This window comes from Mesoplodon mirus (genome assembly GCF_964341445.2).
Source record: "Mesoplodon mirus genome assembly, chromosome: 7".
Classification (NCBI taxonomy): domain Eukaryota; kingdom Metazoa; phylum Chordata; class Mammalia; order Artiodactyla; family Ziphiidae; genus Mesoplodon; species Mesoplodon mirus.
Window position 1 is genome coordinate 43,243,652 of NC_138983.1, and position 17,828 is coordinate 43,261,479.

The 17,828-nt window shown below is 41.9% G+C and overlaps 1 protein-coding gene across 1 annotated transcript in view; it reads left to right on the plus strand.

Annotated features, from left to right (window-relative positions):
* The first annotated feature begins 1,200 nt into the window (after positions 1-1,200).
* RAB38 (RAB38, member RAS oncogene family) overlaps positions 1,201-17,828 on the plus strand; it is a 62,796-nt gene continuing 46,168 nt past the window's right edge. Inside the window, exon 1 of the mRNA XM_082628476.1 lies at positions 1,201-1,555. Coding sequence (XP_082484602.1) covers positions 1,354-1,555 — 202 coding nt within the window. The 5' untranslated portion in view covers positions 1,201-1,353. The remainder of the gene's footprint in view (positions 1,556-17,828) is intronic.

Genomic DNA, 17,828 nt, shown 5'->3' on the forward strand with positions numbered 1-17,828 from the left:
CTTTAAGTAGGCAGACTACGTGGTCCACTTATTAGATATAACCTGCCTGGTGTGTCCCTGTGTGGGTAGAAATCAACTAATATATTACAAATTGTGTTTATTTTTCAGTTGTCTTGTCTGTCCCTACTCACAAGAAGGTAAAGCTTTTGAGACTAGGAATCTCTGTCTGTGTTATTCCTTATCATCCCAAGCACAAATATATATCTGTTAAAAGAGTAAATGGGAAAAAAACCAAAACAAAACTCTTTCATACTGAAAGATTTAAGTCTGAATCTGGCTTTCTCCTCACTAGCTGTTTGACCCTAGGTACGTTACTTAAAATGTCTAGGCCTTGGTTTCCTCATTTGTAAAATGGGAAGAGTAACGGTATCTATTTCTAAGACTGCTGGGTCGATTAGGTGACATATGTATAAAACCTGGCACATAGCAAGTGCTGGATAGATGCTTGCTAGTATTATTACCATGTAGAATAATCTGACTAGTTGTTTAAATTGTCTTTCAACGCTGCTCAGAGCTTTTAGGATAGGAGAGGTGGAGGCTAAAAGCATGGATGCCTTCAGCATTTACAGCCCAATTATCCTCCTGGTTAGACGATTACTAGTTGAATAGGTGTGAAGGTGCTCAGTGTTCACACTCCCAGGCTGCTGATAGGTCAGGATTACCATTACCAGATTGCCAAGGAAGAAAGGAGGCTGGGGCAGCTCAAATGACTTGCACAAGGTCACTCACCTCGAAAACCAGGACGTGCCGGACCCAAATCCAGCTCTTATGCCTCTTGAAATTGTATTATCTGCTGCCTTGCCTCCACGCTCTCTCTGCCATATGGGATGGTGGCGGGGCCCATGACCTCAAGATCCCTGTGTTCAGCCAGGCTTTTTACTACAGTCTCGGCAATTCACTTAATTTTTTTGACGCTCTCGCTTGCAAAACTTGGAAAATAAAAACCACACCTCCAAGCTTTGTGGCCAAGGTCACAGGCAAGAAAAGCACTTCGGAAAGATCACAGGCGAGAAAAGCACTTCGGAAACTGTAAAGTGCTGTACGAATAACCTCTGAAAAAGGCATTTGCCTTGAGGCCCCCTAACTTATCGGGCCCGGGAGTCGCTCGGGTCTCCACCCCTCTCCAAGGCCGCGCAGCGCGGAGTAGGAAGGAGGATTAACCCCTGGGCTCCTGTCTGGGCGTTTCTCCAGGCGGCCGCGGAGGAGTTCCGCCCCTCGCCCCGTCCAGTCCCGCCCCGCCGCCTCCGCTCTCTCTTGCCCGCACTCGCGCTCCGCTTGTCTCTCCCGCCCAAGGCCCGGCTGCGCTTCCACGGCCCGCACTGCAAAGCAAGGCGCGGCTGGCGGGCCGCCAGGATGCAGGTCCCGCACAAGGAGCACCTGTACAAGCTGCTGGTGATCGGCGACCTGGGCGTGGGCAAGACCAGCATCATCAAGCGCTACGTGCACCAGAACTTCTCCTCGCACTACCGGGCCACCATCGGCGTGGACTTCGCGCTCAAGGTGCTCCACTGGGACCCGGAGACCGTGGTTCGCCTGCAGCTCTGGGACATCGCAGGTGAGCAGCGGGGGAGGGGATCGGGGGCGGGAGCGCTTCGCAGCGGGTTTCCATTAAGGGGGCAGCGGCTTGCGGCCAAGTGGGAGACCCAGATCTCCTGGGCGCTGCGCCGCAAGAGACTTTTCCCGGTGGGCTGGAAACTTGGTGTCAAAGAAAACAGTTTCTCTCTCGCGCGCAGAAATTTCAAGTGCATTCACTGGAGCTTTGGGGCTGTTACTTTATCTCCCTCCCACAGCCTCCCCTGGGATCTCTCGCCCCAGCGCGGGCCTCCCGGGGGACCCAGAGGGAGACTACCGGGAGTTGCATTCAATTCTTGGTCTCCAGCTCATTTTCCGGGCACGGGCAGTCCCTCCGGTGACGCGGCCCAGAGTGTCCTGCCCGCTCTTCTGTGCTCAGGCCTCGACGGGAAGCCCCTAGACCGGTTCACAGCGGGAACCAGGAGAGTTCCAGGCTAGAGGAGTCTCCCAATTCCTGTTTCCAGTCGCTCACTGCATTCCAACTTTTGCTACCCCCCTTTTCTACCGTTCAATCAAGCAAGTTGGAGGTTCTCTGCTTTGAGAAAGCCGAGGAACTTTCTGTGTATGTACTGGGGGTAACGTATTATTTCTCTCTCTCTTTCTTTCTGTCTCTCTCTGTCTCTCCGTCTCTGTGTCTGTCTGTCTGTCCCTCTCTCTCTCTCTGGCTCTCTGTCGTCTATGAAAAGGAGACTGAGTATATATTTTAGGGCCATTTTTGTTTAAGGGTCTATGACATTAGCCACAGATTTCTTGATTTGTCCCTAAAGTTTTCACTGAGAGGTCTGGAAAATGAGAAGCATCTTTACAATGTTTGAAATCAGAATTTGATTCCTAGGGTTTGTACCAGAAGTTAGGCCTTCAGTCTAAGCTTGGGGTATAAAGAGTGAGTCCTTGGATGGAGGCTGTTGGCATCCTGGGCATGTCCAACCCTTCATTACAGTTACTGGCCCTGCCACTCACTTAACCTGCTCAGTGGCTCCAGAGAAGTCCCTTCAGCTCAGCTGCATCCCTGTTAAGTTGGAGAGTGGTTGGACAATGACAGCTCAGGACCCGTCCTGCTCAGAAGTTTTAAGGTCTTCTGAGATTCCCTGTGAACCCCTTCAAATAATCCACTTCACTTCTGCCTATTTCATAGTCTGTGGCACTAGGAACCTTTATAAGTGCTGGACCCAAACTGGCCACTTCTCTTGCAGAAAACAGGTTCATTTTAGCTGGTGCATTTGACTGGAAACTCTTTATCATGGCCTGAAGCGAGAACAAATGTGGAAAATTTTCGAAAGGGTGTTTCTCGTGTTGGGGACTCCAGTGCCTCTTTAATCATGAGCTGCCAGGTCTTATGATAAAACTCTTGGCATCTGAACAGATTCATGCCTTTGGTGTCATTTTTAGCAGCTCTAGTAGCACAGGGGTTATCAGAGACCAGAAGATGTCATTGGCCACTATCTGATTGGGCTTTATACCTAGAAAATCCTGTATGCGTCTGTGCACTTTGTTGCTACTTGTTTCAGTGTCTGACAACTCTTCCGGCTGCATCAAAGTCGCTAGGACCCAGGTTTAGAATTAGCTTACTGTTTGAAGGGGATGTATGTATTTTTATGTGAAAAGCAAATAATGATGTGACCTCAGACATGTTACATAATGTTTGTGGGTCTCAGTGTCCTCACCTAACAGGGACAATAGTAGGTGTAGAGATGAAGAGCCTAAATTCCAGAGTCGAACTGCTTCTGTCTGGATCCCTGTTTTACCCCATATGTCCTGGGCGATATTCGGCAAGTTCCCTAACTTCCTGGTCTCAGTTTCCTTGTCTGTAAATAGATAGAATGCTTTCTCTCAACAAAGGAGCAAACAAGAGATGAACAACCAGCAAATGCTAGCTAAACCCATTTGTACTTACTACTTAGGAGAGCTGCATGGATTGTTGTTACACTAGCTACCAATTTTTGGGAACATGTATAAATGCTAGGCAAGAAGGACATGATATAAACATGCTAATTAAACCTTATTAAATGATAATTCCTAGTAAATGATGAGCACATATAATCTATTCCAAACATCCAGCACTAATTTTCAGCTTTATCCATATTACAACATGCTGTCTTGAGCAATTTCATTCCCAAGCTTAGAAATACCTCCTGAGCCATGAGTCAGTTCTGAAGTTGCCACAGAGGCTATAGTCGCAGAAGTCTGTATAAGTAGGAAATCTGAGGAGCCTTGGAAAGTTGGTCCTATAGATACAGTGGTGTACACCATCTCTGTAGGGAAGCTTCATTTTCCCGGAGCTCTGATGTTCAGTGCTAACCTGTCTTTGGCAGCCTCCAGCTCAAAGGCCCTGTGGGCTGAGTTAGAAGTTGGGCAGCAGGCAAAGCTGGTTGGGGGAAAGTTGGGCCCTTGTGGGAAAGGGTGACTGGAGCGCAGTACTGACATGTTTCAAGCTGCATAGCTGGTCCTGTGAGGAGTGAGTTCATATGGAATCCAGCCTCAACTTCCCAGCCAGACTTCAGTCAGCTAAGTGTATCTTATAGCATCTTCAGATCAGCCGGTCTGTCCAACCTTGGGGAATGCTTCTCTGTCTCCTTTGTGCTCACTTCTGGCGTGTGTCTGAAAAGAACAGGTCGTGAAAGCTGGGGGACTCGCTTTGAGATTGCCGGGGGTGTGGATGAGGTAGAGGGGACATGCCCTGTCTTGATAGGGTATCACATCCATCTGCTAGAGAGGGAAGTTTTGCTCAATTAGACTTTTAATATCCATTTGGTTAAATGCCACGTAGGGTCCTATTTGTCCAGCTAATTCCCATGATGTGTGTCTTGCGGCCACTTAGGCGGGCCAGTCTGCTCTTGAAAAATCTCCAAAAAGTACCTTTCAGGGCTTGTGAAGTAGACCTTTTTTTTTTTTTAACATCTTTATTGGAGTATAATTGCTTTACAATGGTGTGTTAGTTTCTGCTTTATAACAAAGTGAATCAGCTATACATATACATATATCCCCATATCCCCTCCCTCTTGCATCTCCCTCCCACCCTCCCTATCCCACCCCTCTAGGTGGTCACAAAGCACTGAACTGATCTCCCTGTGCTATGCGGCAGCTTCCCACTAACTATCTGTTTTACATTCGGTAGTATATATAAGCCCATGCCACTGTCTCACTTCGTCCAAGTTTACCCTTCCCCCTCCCCAAGGGCTTGTGAAGTAGACCTTTAAACCAGCGGGATGAATCCCACAAACCCCGTAGGGGACAGCAGTTGCCCTGTATCCCAGTGATTCTACCGTAGAGGAGCAGCTGAGTTAGCTCTGGGTTCAGAAACTCTTGATAGAGTCAGAGAAGTTAAGTCACTTTGCCCAAGGCCACCCAGCTAATAAGTGGAAGAGCTGGCTTTGAAGCAGGTCTGTCTGATTTGGAATCAAGCCATGCTCTTTATAACCAAAGGCCTGTGAGCGCCTGGTGCAGAGGTGGCCCACTGGGGTGATGCTTTCTTCCTTTTTAATGGCACTGCTTCTTTAGTAGATAGATTATCCTTGCCTTCTCTCTCCTATTTCTAACATGTTTTTGGATGTTAATCAGTACCACTGTGCAGAGAGTGGAAGGAACTGGAATGAAAATCTATTTCTGAAAATTTGATTCTTGGTTATAGGGTTTTTTCTCTTTATAGAATTATCAAAAAAAAAAAAAAAGAAAGAAAAGAAAAGTTCACACTTGAGACTCTCCCTTCCTACTCCTCTCCAAATCCTGATGCTATGGTTACTCCAATAGCACTTTCAGAGAGAGCTACACAATTTTGTCTAGAACTCTTCATGTGCTTTGGGAACTGGCTACAGGAATTAGGACAGTGATAGTAATAGTAGCTAACATCTTTTAGGCATTTATTCTTACAATTGTCTGTGCATATTTAATTTTTAATTTTCCAGTAAAATAGTTGGTTAAGTGGTAGTACTAGAATTTAAAACTTGGCCATTGAATCCAGCACCCAGGTTCCTAACAGCTTTGCTCTACTTCCCACAATTTAAAAATAGAATATTTTAGAATACTAATAAATATATTATTATTTATTCTATCCATAAATTGTGGATATTCTAAAACTGTAATACTTGACATTGGGCAAATCATGAAACCTTGCTGGATCTGAGTTGCTCCATCTTTAAAATGGCAATTGTTTCATTTTCCTGTGATATCACATATTCATGCTGTGTTATCTCTTGCAGTCTCTATCAGCTTTAATCCTGTGCCCAGTTAGTATGTGGCAGCTTATTCCAACTTCTTTACTTACTAGCTTTGTGACTTGTGCAAGTTACTTAACTTCTATTCCTTGGTTTCCTGTCAAAAAACTGGAGACAACAGCAGAACCTGTATCTTAGCGTTACAAGAATGAAATGAGTTAATTCATATAAAGCTGTGCCCGACACATTCAGAATTTTAGCTATTACTCTTGTTGTTTTAATCGTTATTACAAACTACTTTCACATACATTTTTCTGCTTGGTCTTCCCAACGTTGCTGAGGATATTGACAGAGCAGGTAGTGTTAAGCCTATTTTATATGAGATCAAGAATCAGAGACCCAGGGTCACAAGAGCACGCACGTGGCAGAGGAGAATAGGAACAGCAGGTCTGTTTAACTTCATCTTTTATGCATATATATGAGAGAAATGACCAGGTCTGTTGGTCATCAGAAAACCCAATTCTAGACTTAACAAATACAGTAGAAAATAAATTAAGTTGGCATGTAATTTAGAGAATGCTTCTTCCCCATATGAAAGTTTCACTGCAAGACTCTCCTAAATAACAAATTCCCCTATATAGCTAAAACAAGATCCAGAAAAATATTTCCCTGCAGGGTACATCTATACTAACTTTCCCGACCTAAGCTGTGTGACAAAGAAGCATTGGAGGACATTAATTATCCAACAGGCAGAGTGACAGCGGTGGGTAGCCCGGGTCTAGAGTCAGGAGACGCTGACTGCCCACACCAGTGGCTGTGAGATTCATCTGGGTCACACTGGTGTGTTGTTTTAGTGTTTGTAAAGTGCTTCCACATTGTGAAATTCAACTGAGGGAAGGGTTTGGACTTGAGCCTCTCTTCAATATCTCTTTCTAAAAGACTAACTCTCCAGGAAGTTTTAGAAGAAGGGTTTTAAATATCCACGTAATTAGATCTAAAAATGTAGAAAGAGCTAAATTTGGCAACCACTGTGTCAGGCCGAAAAGTAAAAATGCATGGCAAGTCTGGGCCACTTTCTGGTGGGCACTTTATTGCCTTGTTTCTAGCCTGGCTAATTATAGATTTTCTAAATACCATGTGGATTAACATGCTATGTGCTTACAAGTAAATAGTATGTACACTGAACAAAACAGTGAACTTTCAAAGTGAGGTGAATGATGGGTGGGCAACATACCTCAGGGCTTCTTGCAGGGAGGTCATTAGAATCTCCACGTGTCACAGACACTTGGGCATTAGGCCTGAGGGACAAGTCCCCTCATCTAGGCTTTAGAGGACTAGTTCCTCTAGACAAGAGGGCACATAGCAGCCTGACCAAGGAAAGCTAAGTCATTTGAGAGAAGGAGGGAATGCAGGGAGCACCTCCTATGTGTGTGGTTGGTTTCTTGAGCAGACGTGTATATTAAATGCCTGGTATGTGTTAGGTGCTGTGCTAGGTGAGGGGAAAACAAAGAAGGCTAAAGAACTGAACAAGACTTGATTCCTGACCTCAAAAAGTTCACGGTTTAGTGGGCATGACAGCACAAAAGCAAATCATTGTAACGGTGAGTAAGGTGTATTGATATAGGTCACTCCAAAATACTCTGGTGATGCAGACGGGGTCCTGTCCACACCACATCCATCCATCCTCTGAGCAGGCTGAACAAAGCCTCTAGCTAGTGTGATATTTCCTGTGTTCTTACCTAGCACCAGTTACTCCCTGTGAGGGACTTCAGGGCCACACGACTTGAGACAGAAGTTCATCCTCTGGCCCTTTTTAATTCTGTCTCCTTCTCCTGGGGAGCTCATGCATTCCCGAGGCTTTAAACTCTATGCTTATAACTACAAAATTGTGCTTATGACCTTGCCTTCTCACAAGCTTCAGACCTACAGTTTCATCTTCCTGCTGGTCATTGCCTTTATGATATCTCATATATATTGCAAGATCAATATGTCATAGCCAAGTTGCATTAAAAAAACAAGATTGTTGGCTTTTTCTCTTAATAAAGTAATATATGCTCAATGTAGCAAAAATGGAAAGTGCAAAAGAAAACAACAAAGGAATACAAGCAGAGAATATCTACCATCACACCATCACCCCTTTTAGTGAAAGTAGTAAATGATGCTATTTGTAAACCTCAACTAGACATATCTCTCCACATACTGGTCTTCCTAGTTTATGTGAACTATACTATGTTTTACCCAGTCACTAAGACATGAAACCTCTGCCATCTTTTCTCCTTCTCTTTTGAGCCACACATGCTATCAATCTCCATGTCAGTTGGTGATTATGCCTCTCCTGTCACGGCCTTAGACCAGGGACGGCACTATTATTATATACCTGTCTTGCTGTCATAGCCACCTGGCTAGTTCTAGTCTCTTCCTCCTCCAGTTCTTATGTGTGCTAAGGTCAAGTTTATCTTCCCAGAACATCACTTTGGTGGCTCCCTATTGCCAATAGATTATAAACATCATGGTGAAAAGAATTAAAGTGGTTGGGATGAGGTGACTGGAGGGATGATGACTAGAAGGAAGACAGATTCTAAGTTATAGAGCTATAGAGGGAGGAGTTCATGGGCTCCTAGAAAGAAGAAGTAAGTGGAATCCTTGAGGCCTGCCCAGGTCAAAAGGAAACCCAGGATCTGTTTCATTCTGGCTTTGTCAGAACACAGGTACTCTCACTGAGGGTCAAAATGGTACTTAAATATTTTGTTCTATTTTACTGCATTTCATTTAAAATTATTTTTATTTTTTATTTATTTTAATTTTTTTAACATCTTTATTGGAGTATAATTGCTTTACAATGCTGTGTTAGTTTCTGCTTTATAACAAAGTGAATCAGCTATATGTATACATATGTCCCCATATCCCCTCCCTCTTGCGTCTCCCTCCCACCCCTCTAGGTGGCCACAAAACACCAAACTGACCTTCCTGTGAGATGAAGCTGCTTCCCACTAGCTATCTATTTTACATTTGGTAGTATATATATGTCCATGCCACTCTCTCACTTTGTCCCAGCTTACCCTTCCCCCTCCCCGTGTCCTCAAGTCCATTCTCTACGTCTTACATCTTTATTCCTGTCCTGCCCCTAAGTTCTTCAGAACCTTTTTTTTTTTTTTTTTAGATTCCATATATATGTGTTAGCATACGGTATTTGTTTTTCTCTTTCTGACTTACTTCACTCTGTATGACAGTCTCTAGGGCCACCCACCTCGCTACAAATAACTCAATTTTGTTTCTTTTTATGGCTGAATAATATTCCATTGTATATATGTGCTTCATGTTCTTTATCCATTCATCTGTCGATGGACACTTAGGTTGCTTCCATGTCCTGGCTATTGTAAATAGTGCTGCAATGAACACTGTGGTACATGACTCTTTTTGAATTATGCTTTTCTCAGGGTATATGCCCAGTAGTGGGATTGCTGGGTCATATGGTAATTCTATTTTTAGTTTTTTAAGGAAGCTCCATACTGTTTTCCAAAGTGGCTGTATCAATTTACATTCCCACCAACAGTGCAAGAGGGTTCCCTTTTCTCCACACCCTCTCCAGCATTTATTGTTTGTAGATTTTTTGATGATGGCCATTCTGACTGGTGTGAGGTGATACCTCATTGTAGTTTTGATTTGCATTTCTCTAATGATTAGTGATGCTGAGCATCCTTTCATGTGTTTGTTGGCAATCTGTATATCTTCTTTGGATAAATGTTTATTTAGGTCTTCTGCCCATTTTTGGATTGGGTTGTTTGTTTTTTTGATATTGAGCTGTATGAGCTGCTTGTATAATTTTGAGATTAATCCTTTGTTAGTTGGTTCGTTTGCAAATATTTTCTCCCCTTCTTAGAGTTGTCTAAAAGTCATTTTAAAACCTCAGGATTTGAGAGTTGTAAGATCTTGCCTGGGAAAATTTATTCATTCACTTGATAAGCATAGGGTTTTAGGGGGGAATGAAATGGACATTGGTATGGAATCTGATATTCTGGTGGAGCATAAAGATATTTAAAGATAATCATGGAGATAATTATTGACTGTTTTGATAAGTGCCCTGAAGGAGAAATGTCAGGTGCTAAAGAAGGTCAAAACATGGCATCTGCCATAGCCATGGTATGGAGGTGAGGAGACGTGGTGAGGGCTGTGGGTAGTCCGGCACTGCCGGAGATTACAATGTAAGGAGAGAGGTGGTGAGAGGGAACAGCAGTCAAATTAGGAGAGGATGTATTTGCTAAGCCAATGGTTAAGAGTGATAGTTCCTTACATTTATCAATTTATCAAAGTAAACTTTGCAGTTTAAACAGCACAATGATTCTGCCAAATGGGTCATATTATTTCCAGTTTTATAGGTGAGGAAACTGGGCCAAGGGTAAGTAGAACATGGTGCCTGGTACATTATAGTTGCTCAGTAAAAGTGGTTTGGTGTTAAATAGCCAGTGGGGTTGGACATTAGAGTCATTGCTCACCTGAAAACATTTTGAAGAGAGTTGTCTTGTGGTAGGTTTAGGGCCCGATTGCTCCCTCTTCTGAGAATTCGCTTTGGGAAGCCCTGCTTTCAAACCATTGAGAACCCTTTTTATTTTTTTACTCTTTTTGATTCTGGGATGGATATTCCCAGATGGGTATGGTGGCTCCTGGGGTGGAATTCGGGTTTATTCTATCAAGGGAAGATCCTCATCTTCTAGATGGGTGTACTAGAGTAGTCTCCATAAACTTGGCAAAGTCAAGTCTGAGACTCTAGCCTGGGGTTACAAATTATTGAGTTCCACTATTTTTTTTCAGCTGTTCAAGAGCTTCGTTGAGAAGTTATGTTATCTTAAACTATTCATTGAAAATAACTCAGGTTTTAAATTTCACCATTCCCCACTCCCTTTAGTTTTCTATTCTCACATATTAATCAAATCCTGTCTTTTCTACCTTGACAAATAACTCTATCTTATCCCTCCTTTCAGTAGCCATGTCTTCTTCACAACTTATCTGAACTACTGTAGCATCATCCTGATGTTCATCCCTTCCTCAGGCTTTCCCACCCATCAGCTTGTAATCTACAGAGGTGAGGCTTCTTAGCATGGCATCATTCTCCAGTTAGGTGTTCTCCAGTTTGGCATCCTTCAGTGGATCCTCATCACTTTCGGTATGAAAGACTAAACATTTTAGCATGAAATTCATGGCCTTTCATGATCCAGCCTGTGTCACCCATTCTCATCTCTCATATGTATGATTCTTGACCATTCTGGATATCGTATAGTGCCTTCAGTTCAACTACCTTTCCCTTTATACTGTGGCTCATACAATTGCCTCTGGCTAACTACACTTTCCCTCTTCTTTACTTAGATAGCTTCTATGGGTCCTCTGTCACTTACCAATCTCATCTCCTTCAGGAAGTCTCTTTTGAGTCCCTGTGACTGAGGGAGATACTGTTTATCTGCTCTCATAATATACCATGCTTACTTCAGATTAGAAGTCCTCTACTACTGCATTGGAATGCTTTTTCCTTCCAGCTGTAACCCTAGTACTTGGTACTAGAGGGTGCTTAATGAGTATTTGTTCAATAAAAATTTTCCATCAACTATTTCATCATTGCTCTAAAAATTTCTTTAATAAACAAAAGAAACTTTTTGTTTATGAACAAAATTAAAGTTTTTTCATGCTTGAAAGACTTTGTAATTTTATGAACATTTACATATGAAAAATGCATACATTTTAGAATTGATAAATATGGTGATCACTTTTCTTAAGTTGGCATGCATTTTATTTTTCACCATAAAAACTGGAGAGTGACCTTAAAGACCATTCTTTAAAACTGTGCTTCTTCATTTAACAAAATCTTCATAATACGGAGTAAAATGTCATTCATTTGGAGGTCAAATGACAAAACTTCTTCTTTATGATTTTTGGATAGATTAGATGAAGTAATATAGGTAATTTTCACAGAGTTAAAACCTTGAGGGTTCATCAAACCAAATCCTTCATTTTACAGATGAGGAAGCTATGCTCTGCAAGGGGGCTCGTATTAGTTTCTCAGGCTCAGAGAACTAGTTAGTGGTAGAACTAGAACCAGAATACAGGCTTCTCTGGTTTATTAATGATGGGATATGAAGAATTAAAAACTTCTTTTTTAACACCAGATGTCTTGCTGTTGTCTCAAGTCCTGGGGCACAAAAAAAATGAACTTAGCATTCATCCAGCTATGGGAGTTCATGCCATAAAGAAGAGAGGATGGTGGTATGGAATTGGGGTGAACCAAAGTCACCCACAGTTTGGCTTCAAATGACATGCCTAATATAATTTCCCCCAGTCCTCCCTTATGAGTCTTCCAGTGTGGCCATTTGGACTCCTTGCTCTTCCTTACTCACACCCCGTGTTTGTTGCCTCTGTGCCTTTGCTCCTGCCCTTCTTGCTAGTTCACATGCCCTTCCCTTTATTTCAACATATCCCAAACCTACTTGATGTCTAAGACCCACCTGAAAGGGCAACTCCTCTACAAAGATTTCCTGAATTCTCTCCTTCCAGTGGTAACCTCTTCCTCCCTTGAATCCGACACAACTTTACTCCCTTCTGACACGTCTCCCTTTAGCAATTCATTAGAGTTATGTTGTACTTCTCCAGATATCCTTTCCAATTTTTAGCAGAGCTTGACACAATTACCTGTTACACAATTTAATGAAATGACTGTGGAGTTAGCAAAGAAGTAGAAAAGGAGAAAGTACTATGGAGGAGGAGAACGAAGCAAAAGCAGGTTTTGGATGCAAAGGGAGGAGAGTTCAGAAAGAGGATAGTCAATCATTTCAAATGTCTGGGAGAAATCAGAATTATTACTTTTTGCCCCAAGTCGCTATTTTTTGTAGTCTGTTTTTTGTTATCCTGATACATGATTTAACCTTTCTTCCTCATCAGCCTTACATACATCTGCTCTCTCAGGAAGAACAATGGAAAACTTAGCTTCTTGTGTACTCCTTAGCCTATTGGAAACCAAGAAATTACCTACGGTGTGAGGGATTCAAAGACATTTCAATCTAATTTGTAGGGTGAAGTCAAAAACAAATTGATTTAAATTACTTGTTGGGAGGACTGTTTTCCCCCTGCAATATAACGTGTTATTAATAGCCACCATTTATTGGGTGTTTGTTAGACATGGTGCCGTGCATTTTTATGTATCATTTTATTTACTGCTCACAAGGAACTGATCTGTAGGTACTGTTACTAACCCTATCATAAAGAGGGGAGAGCTATGCTTATACAGGCTAGAAAACAGATAAACGCTCAAAACTTTTCAAAAGTCACACAGAAGGTAAGAGATGGTGCTAGGATATGAACTGAGATTTGTCTAGTTACAAATTCTATTTTGTAACCACTCCACTCTACTATTTCCTACTGTGTAATATAACAATGCAATAGTTTTCGCATATCATGGATTAAGTTGCATTTTGAAGATGCACATTATTTATTTTAAAGGAATATTTATTATTATTTTTAACCTTTCTACTTTGGACAGGGCTAAGAATTGGATGAGCTGAGTTCTTTGCACACATCCTTGCTTAGACTATGTCGTTGGTTTGGCTTAATAAGAACCATACTAATATACTGCTTGAGACAGGAAAACCACAGTGCCTAAGGGACACAGTCTCTAGTTTGAGAATTAAAGATAAGAATGGCTATGATGCTTGATGTTATTGGAATAAAAATTAAGTCTTGTACGGTGGTAGAGGGGTGTGTGTGTGTGTGTGTGTGTGTGTGTGTGTTTTAAACTTAAAGAAAACAATCCTCCAGACTAGACTTGGGAGAGGTTCTCAAACTTCCACAGTTCACAGATCCTTTGGCGTCAAAGTAATTTTTCATGGTGCCTCTAAGACAACAGAAATACTTAAAAGCTCTGTTTTTTAAATAGTTAGCACCAAACAATTTAATAAGTATTATAGTTTAATAACTTAATAGCCCTTTGGAAAAAATAGAAGACATAAATTAAAAGAAAATGATTTTTATTTCACTTTTAATAACTATATTTATTATTGGCATATGCATTGCTTTGGACCATGGAATAGTATCTCAAAGCTTTGAGTCAGAGTGGACACCACCACCCTCATTTCCTGTTTCTCATTAATTTTCACATGACTCTTGCTTTTTATCCCACAAACTGAAAAAATCCCAGCTTCAAAAAGATATGATCACATCAAAGGGAATGTAGTACAATCTGATGTTAAAATTGTGAACTGCCTCTAGCTAGTAGTTCCTGAGGTGTCTGATTGATCTTGAGCACCACTGTGCTTGCCTTAAAATTTAAAATCATCTTGTTGCAACCCTGTGAGTTCACTGAGGCACCCCCAAAGCACCTGGGCACACATTTGGGGAATTTTACCTCTGAAGGAATCAGGAAATTCTTTAAGAGTGAAACCCTTAGAGTCCAGGGTCCCTTGTGAGTTATTTATAAAAGTATCTTTAAAGGTTACTTAGAGGTGATGTCTCAAATGGTAAGTAATTCAAAGATAGCTTTTTATTTAATACATTTGAGCTTGTAATTCAGTGGATGTATTTTTAGGTTGTTTGCTAGGTGTTTGTTTAAGTTGTAATTGGTTTAATTAAAAACATGAGATGCTGATCCTTCTATCTTGATTCTTGCCAATGTCTCTTCTGTGACGTGGTTTCATTCCCTCCCTCCATCCAATATTGCACACTGCATTACTACATGATCTTGTTTCTTCTTTATCCAAGTGAGTTATTTCATTTAAACTGAGTAGTGTCAGACCCTAGTCAAAAATAATTCTGAAAAAAAATCTGAGGTACTGGGATACTCATTTTCACACACACACGCACACACGCACACACACACAGAGCTTTACATTTAAATATAAATTTAGAATTTAATGAGAATATTTTCAAAGTTTAATTTAAAAATAGATCACTATAACCCAGCCACCCTTGCTATCTATAATGCTATTGCTTATGGACCCTAAGAAACCAATCATTACTTTTTATGCCATCCTATTCTCTTGCACACTCTAGCTAAATTCAATACACTGCATCTGGCTTTACCTTCTTGTTAAATAGAGACAAGACTTGCCTATAAGATGTGACAACCAGTAGTAAGATGAAAAGAGAGACACTGTTTATAGGGGAACTAAAGAAATTGTGGAGAGGCGGTTCTGAACTGGGGACAGATATTTTTCAGAGGGGATTTTAAGAATGAGCAGGAGTTTAGTAGGCATGGAAAGTAAATGAGCTGGATTAGAGATCTTGCTTTATTCAGTCCACTCCTCTCCCTGCTGGGGCTCCCTCTCACAAATAAGAAATTAATGTTAATTGCTACTTTATTATGTAAAGAGTACTGGTATTACCAGTTCCATTTTATTTCGCAAGACCATTGTGAGCACCGACAAAGAAGCTCTCAGAGTGCACGTGCTAGGGAGAGATAGGGGACAGTTTTGGAGGAATTCAACAGTGGGCTCAAGGAGTCTACAGTGTAACCGGGGACATGGTCTGCGGAGGTTTGCAGAACGTAAAAAGCAGTACGAGGCAGGGCCTGATTGAATGGGTGAGCAAGTGATACATTCAGTCAGCACTGTGTGAGTATAGGGGAGGAAAGAATTGAGCCTGGGGCCAAGTAGTCAGAAAACGCTACAAGAAGGTAGGGTTTTGTACAACCTTGAAGAATAGGTAGGATTTAGTTAGGCAGAGAATCAGAGGTAGGGTATGTTCCAGTGAGGATGGGAGTGCCATGGAATAAGTGGGAATGAAAGCAAGAGGCAGAACTTAGCAGAGACTAGCAAGGCATAGTTTGGGGCAGGACCCTGACCTCAGTCTGAGGATTAGCCTTTAACTTGTAGATCGAGGTGTGTGCAACGTTAAAAATCCCATAGGAGCCCAGAGGGTAAAATAAATGAACTCTTTTCTCTACCTGGCCAACATTTGTTTATCTTTCAAGGTCCTCTCTGAAAAATCTGTTCTCACTTCTGGACCACACAGGCTACTGCTCCCTGTTTCCCTAGGAAATGGGCACAAAACTTCCCCTTAATCCTGGCTCCCGTTTTGTTTTTCCACAAAACATCACATCCAGCTAGAGGGATGTATTAGGAGTGAGGCCAAGTGTGTTAAAGAGTATTTTGATGCAAAGAAACAATCATGGGATCCTACGTAACCATCTATAAGAGACTTAGCATAAGAAAAATGGATCAATAGCAATGATTTATTTTAAAATAAAACTATATAAATTTCGTTGAATTCTAAATTTTTTTTTTTTTTTTTTTTTTTTTTTTTTTTTTGCGGTACGCGGGCCTCTCACTGTTGTGGCCTCTCCCGTTGCGGAGCACAGGCTCCAGACGCGCAGGCCCAGCAGCCATGGCTCATGGGCCCAGCCGCTCTGCGTCATGTGGGATCTTCCTGGACGGGGTCATGAACCCGTGTCCCCTGCCTTGGCAGGCGGACTCTCAACCACTGCGCCACCAGGGAAGCCCAAATTCTAAATATTTTGTTAGAATTATTTTAATAAAATGGATACAGATACATAAATTTAAATTTAGAGCAGTTTTTTGTGGTATCTAACAATGTCAAAGGAATAGTATCTCAGCCAGCTTTTTTTCTTTAACATTGAGTGTTTGGTATTAATCAGCACAAATGAACTTGACAACATTATTCATATAATGCAGACCCTGGATTTCTGAATATTCTGAGTTTTTAAGACATTCCAATATTTGTATTTATCCTCCAATTTATAACTGTTGGGAAATAGCTCAAATTGCTTTAAATCTTGTGTGGGTCACATAACATGTTAGCCGCCTAACCTCCAAATTTTGGCATCTATTTTAGGCAGTAGTGAGTTTAAGTAGGCAAATGATAGGGTAAAAAGAGGGCTTTGGATGGTGAATCTGGCAGAGGTGTACAGAAATTAAAATACAAAGTAAATCTCCAGTCCTGACCCCCCGCCCTGGAACTTCAGACTCCTATATCCAGCTGCCTATTCGATGTATCTATGTAACAGACATCTCAAACCTAACATGTCAAAGTCCCAATCTACTTCCACAAAACCTGTGTCTCCAAAAGCTTACTCCATCTCAGCTAATGGCAACTCCATACTTTCAAAAATTCAGGTCAAAAGCTTGTGGGTCATGCTTGAATCATCTCATAATTTATAGCCCACCTCTCTTCTCTATCTCCAAATATATCTAGAAAACAACCAATCTAGACCATCTTCACCACTACCACTTTGGTCCACATCATTATCTCTTGCCTGGATTATGGTTTCCCTACTTCCGACCTTGACTGAGTCATTCCTCAATGCAGCAGCCACAGTTATCCACCTGATTCTGTCAGTTCATGTTTCTCATGTGCTCACAATCGTTCAGTGCTTTCTTCTTTCATCCAGAATAAAAGGCAGCATCAGTATAATAGCCTGAAACCATCTACAGTCTGGATCCTGTGATCTGCCTGCCTCATCACAGGCTACTCTTCCCCTTGCTCAGCCCTCTCCAGCCAACAGTCTCCTTGCTGTTCTCCACATGCTGGCCAGACACGTCTGTGCCTCTGCTTGCCGTTCCCTTTGTCTAAAGCCCTCTTCTCCTAAACATCCATATGACTTGTTCCTTTACCTCTTTTTAGTCTTTACTCAAATGATACCTTCTTAGTGAGTCTTCCATCCATCCTGCTTAACTTTACCCTTGCCTCCAGCATACCCGTTTCTCCTTTGCTGCTTTATTTTTCTCCATAGTACTTTTTTTTTTTTTTTTTTTTTTTTTTTGTGCGGTATGTGGGCCTCTCACTGTTGTGGCCTCTCCCGTTGCGGAGCACAGGCTCTGGACGCACAGGCTCAGCGGCCATGGCTCATGGGCCCAGTCGCTCCGGAGCATGCGGGATCTTCCCGGACCAGGGCACGAACCTGTGTCCCCTGCATCGGCAGGCAGAGTCTCAACCACTGCACCACCAGGGAAGCCCTCTCCATAGTACTTTTTACCAGATAATGTAGTATTATATGTATCTTACTTTTTTGTTTACTGTTGATCTCTTTTTACTAGAATGTAAGCTTCATGAGGGCAACGATTTTTAATTGTTTTTTCTTAGTTGCTGATTTTTTCTAGTTGCATGTTTCTA